This window comes from Crocodylus porosus, unplaced genomic scaffold (assembly GCF_001723895.1).
Source record: "Crocodylus porosus isolate Cpor-Errol unplaced genomic scaffold, CroPor_comp1, whole genome shotgun sequence".
NCBI lineage: Eukaryota > Metazoa > Chordata > Crocodylia > Crocodylidae > Crocodylus > Crocodylus porosus.
Window position 1 is genome coordinate 17156211 of NW_017728947.1, and position 4626 is coordinate 17160836.

The following is a 4626-nucleotide window of genomic DNA, read 5'->3' on the forward strand; positions in this document are numbered from 1 at the left end:
CCATGGAGGAGTATGGAGGGGTTAGGGTTAGGGTTACACCCACACCCACACCCACACCCACACCCACACACACACACACCCACACACACACACACACACACACACACACACACACACACACACACACTGTCCACCTGAGCTCCACATTCCCACCACCCCCACTGGGCACACGCTGTATGCTCCCATAGGCCCCAGCCTCATATTTCATGCCCCTGTCCAGCTGCAGCTCCCCTTCTCCTCCCTCCCCCCCGCTGCTTCCCTACGTGCTGCAGCAGAGAGACAAGGAGGAGCCAAGCAGGTCCCTCAGCGGCAGCAGCCCTGCCTGGCAGCTGTGCATGGTGGCTGAGCTGGGCCCTTCTGCCCACAAGGGTGGGAGCGAGGCATGTGGGTTGGGTGGAGTACAGTTCATTGGTGGGCACCCAGGGGCCAGATGAAATTGCCTAGCAGGCCTCATCTAGTCCAAAGGCCGTATTTTGCCTGCCCCTGAGTTAACGCACTATTGCACAATACCACAAATGTTCTTTATTGTTAAAAAGAACTTTTAATGAAAAAATTGACTATGACTTCCAAGTCAGATACTGACTGCTCTTAAAAAAAAAAATATTTCCCCACTAGCTCCACGAATGCGTACATGCTTATATATAGACTGAAGGATCCAACAAGAAATGCAAGTAAGTGTGTTTTATAGTTCTCAACTATAAGTGTGTTGGTTTGTGGGGGGGGGGTTGGCTTTTTTCCCCCTACTGGGTAGGAAGGCTAAGTGTAAATGAAGACCTACATGTTCCCTATATTAAGAATTTGAGTTTTAAGATGAGCTGAAGTAATGGGGTTTTTTTGGGGGGGTGGGAATGGGGGCATTATATTAGGCAAAATGGGAGTGTGGACTACATTTATGGTGCTTTACATTTAAGAGGCCACCACAGTATTTACGTAAAGTAGATATAGTAACGGAAAAAAGTTTAAGGGAATAAGATACACGTAAAAAATAGTGTCAGTATTGGAAAGTGTTATGTAATAATAAAAAACCCTATTTTCCTGCACCAGCAATGATCACCTGAGTTGTTTATAATGCTAGATTATTATGTTCTTTGGAGTAGTATTTTCTCACTTAATCCTTGTATGTACTAGAACACTAGGGGGAGCTGATGCAGCAAAAACTGAAAGCTCTGTTAGAAGAAAAGTTTGGTTTCAAACTACTGTCAAATAGTAGGAAAATGATACTATAGTGTTATTAGTTGATATTGGGGTTTTTCACCCCCCCTTTTCCTTCTTATAATCCACATAACATGATGCTGATAAAACCAGGCAGAATGACATTGAATCTTTCGAAGAGCTGGATAGAAATAGTGGGAATAGGACACAGATTAATTTTGGTTATTATTTCAAACTGGTTGTTTTAAAGAAAGATCTAGTGTCAACTTCTACAAAGGAAAGATCACCTAAGACTATTAAAGACTATTTAAAGTTCTTTAGAGACTCTGAGTAGCATTCAATTTAGCCCTACTTATATTAGTGATTTTTATTTTTATTTATAAAAGCATAATTGAGTACCTACTTTGAACTGTATCTGCCCTGACATTATAATTTTAAAAAATCAGGTACAGTGAATGGCACTCCCCAGTATAGCCAGAGGATTAAAAATACCTTAACCATACATAGAAAACCATAATGTGCATATTTCTTTTTTCTCTCCCTAATGACTAGTAGATCAAATAGCCCATTTTACCAGTGTAGCCTAGGGGAACCAGGGCAAGCTAGTTCTAAAACTAAAGCTCCTTTATAGGGAGGGAACTGTTTGTTGCCAGGTTTCTTTTATTGCATGTATATTTTGGTAGCCCTTGCATCTCTCTGTGTAAGAATATTTTTTGCAGATTGTAATATAAATTAAAGTTTAAAACAAAAACACCCTATATCTCAGCATTTGGAATATGACATTGGGATGAGAAGTGTTCTTGCTGGGAGCCAGGTTCCCAACCTTTTTGTCTGTTATAAATGAAAACCAGCACCTTGAATTCCACCTGGAAATCTTACTTGACAGGCAGTGCAGATTTTGATGTGCTAGTGTGATGCACCTCCAACTTGCATTCTTTTCCTAATGCAAATTATAGTTGCCTACTTTGACACCATCAGGAAATGGGAATTATGTCAAGGCGACTAAACCAGTGGTTGTCAATCTTCTTAGACCCAAGGCATCCCTCAGAAAATGCTAGCTCGAAGTTTTCACTCCTTTTTTGACTACAAAAAAATGACAAGAGAACTTGGAAAGAACATAGCAGGTCAGAATGTTTTTGACAGTATGGATTCCTATGGGAAAAGTCAGGATTGATCTTTGTGAATTACGTGTTGGTATTTGCACACCAAACAGTGTTAATACTGAACGGCCTCCATAAGAAAATCTCATGGCACCCCAGAGCGCTATGGCACCGTCATTGAACTAAACCGTGTATAGCTTGTAGCCAAATCCTAATCAAAGAGGATAAGACGTTGCCTCTTCTTCTCCAGTTGTAGACAAAGAGGTGCTCCTGGCTGGGTGAAAGAACAGGAGGCCAAAATACCAAAGTTGGGTATCTGTATCACAAAAGGCAGTTTCATCTATTTGTGGATATGTGATTTACCTGCACATAGAGTTTAATTCCTTGCTGCTGTGTTTAAGTGATAAAATGGACACATGCATGGGCCTGTAAAATCATTTCCATAGAATGCAAGAACCTGTTAATGATTAGGTCTTATGTAATACATTCTATCATTGGTAACTATTTTAGAAGGAAAGTGAGCAGTTATCATGGGTTAATTGTCCTGACCTTTTCCTGCTGGGTGAAATTTTTAAGTCAGTCCATTAAACATGCTTGAGAAGGAGTAAACAATCAAAGACACTGGTGGTAAAAGGTGGTGGTAAAAGGTGATGGTAAAAGGCAAAAAATATTTTCAATCAACTTAACTGTGCTTATTTTACATATGTATTATAAATTTTGAGCCCTTTTAAGTGGATGTCCTCTATCTGACTCAGGAAGTGTACAGGCCAACAAGAGGTAAAGCACTGCTCGACCTCATACTGGCAATCGGGGATGACCTAATCAGCCACCTAACAATCGAAGGGAAGCAGGGTGACAGTGACCATGAGCTGATCACCTTCACCATCTGCTGTAAAGCTGGCAAGTCAGTCAGTAATACAGAAGTCCTTGACTTCAGAAAAGCTGACTTTAACAAACTAAGGACACTTGACAGTGAGGCCCTAAAGGGCCACAGCCCAGAGGGGAGTTCAGGACGAGTGGTCACTCCTCAAGGGAACAATTCTGGATATACAAGCAAAGTCCATCCCGTCTCAGAGGAAAGGCAGCAAAAGGGCACAGCAGCCCCCTTGGCTCTCCAGGTAATTGGCTGACCTCTTGCGTCTTGAAAGGAAGACCTACAAAGGATGGAGGACTGGAACCACCATCAAGGAGAACTACTCTGCTCTGGTCCAGACCTGCAGAGAGCAAATCAGGAAAGCCAAGGCTGTGATGGAACTTCAGCTAGCTACAAATATCAAAGACAATAAAAAGTCCTTTTTCAGATATGTGGGGAGCCAAAGGAAAAGCAAGGGCAACATTGGACCCCATCAAAGCTGACCTCATGAAGGAATATCTTGAGAGGCTGGATACCTTCAAGTCAGCTGGCCCTGACGGTTTACACCCAAGGGTACTTAAGGAGCTGGCTAGCATCATAGCTCAGCCCCTGGCACAGATCTTTGAGACCTCCTGGTGCTTTGGTGAAGTGCCCGAAGATTGGAAGAAGGCCAATGTCATCCCAGTCCTCAAGAAAGGGAGGAAACTAGATCCGGCAAACTACAGGCCCATCAGCCTGACCTCTATCCTGGGGAATGTCTTGGAAAAGGTTATCAAAGAGGCCATCCTTAACAGACTAGCTGATGGCAATATCCTGAGGGATACCCAGGATGGGTTTGTCTTGCTTGACCCGTCTCATTTCCTTTTACGACAAGATGACCTGTCACCTGGACAAAGGGGAAGAGATTGATGTCATATATCTTGATTTTAAAAAAAAGCCTTCAATCTGGTAGCCCATGATCACCTCTTGGCAAAACTGGCTAACTGCGGCCTCGACCTCACCACGATCCGCTGGCTGGGGAATTGGCTCCGTGGTAGGACCTAGAGGGTGGTGGTTGATGGAAGCCAATCGTCTTGGTGCATGGTCACCAGTGGGGTCCCTCAAGTCTCTGTCCTAGGGCCTATACTGTTTTAATATCTTCATCAATGATGTGGACATTGGTGTCAGAAGCAGACTGGCCAAGTTTGCTGACAACACCAAACTCTGGGGTAAAGCATCCATACCTGAGGATAGGAGGGTGATCCAGGCAGATCTTGACAGGCTCATGAAATGGGCAGATGAGAACCTGATGGTGTTCAACACGGAAAAATGCAAGGTTCTCCACCTTGGGGGAAAAAAAATCTGCAGCATGCTTATAGGCTCAGCAGTGCTACGCTGGTTAGCACTTCAGAGGAAAGGGACTTTCCTAAAGGGACCACCCTAGAGTTCTAAAGGAACTGGCCGAGGTCATTGCAAGTCCCCTGGCACAGCTTTACGAGCACTCGTGGTGCTCTGGTGAGGTACCGGAGGACTGGAAGAGGG

The 4626-nt window shown here is 43.8% G+C and overlaps 1 protein-coding gene across 6 annotated transcripts in view; it reads left to right on the top strand.

Moving 5' to 3' along the window:
• The window catches only part of USP47 (ubiquitin specific peptidase 47), a 106175-nt gene that overhangs the window by 71791 nt on the left and 29758 nt on the right, over window positions 1-4626 (top strand). For all 6 annotated transcript variants that reach the window (XM_019551595.1, XM_019551597.1, XM_019551600.1 and 3 more), the window contains one exon: window positions 616-671. In XM_019551595.1, the coding sequence (XP_019407140.1) occupies window positions 616-671 (56 nt within the window). The remainder of the gene's footprint in view (window positions 1-615; window positions 672-4626) is intronic.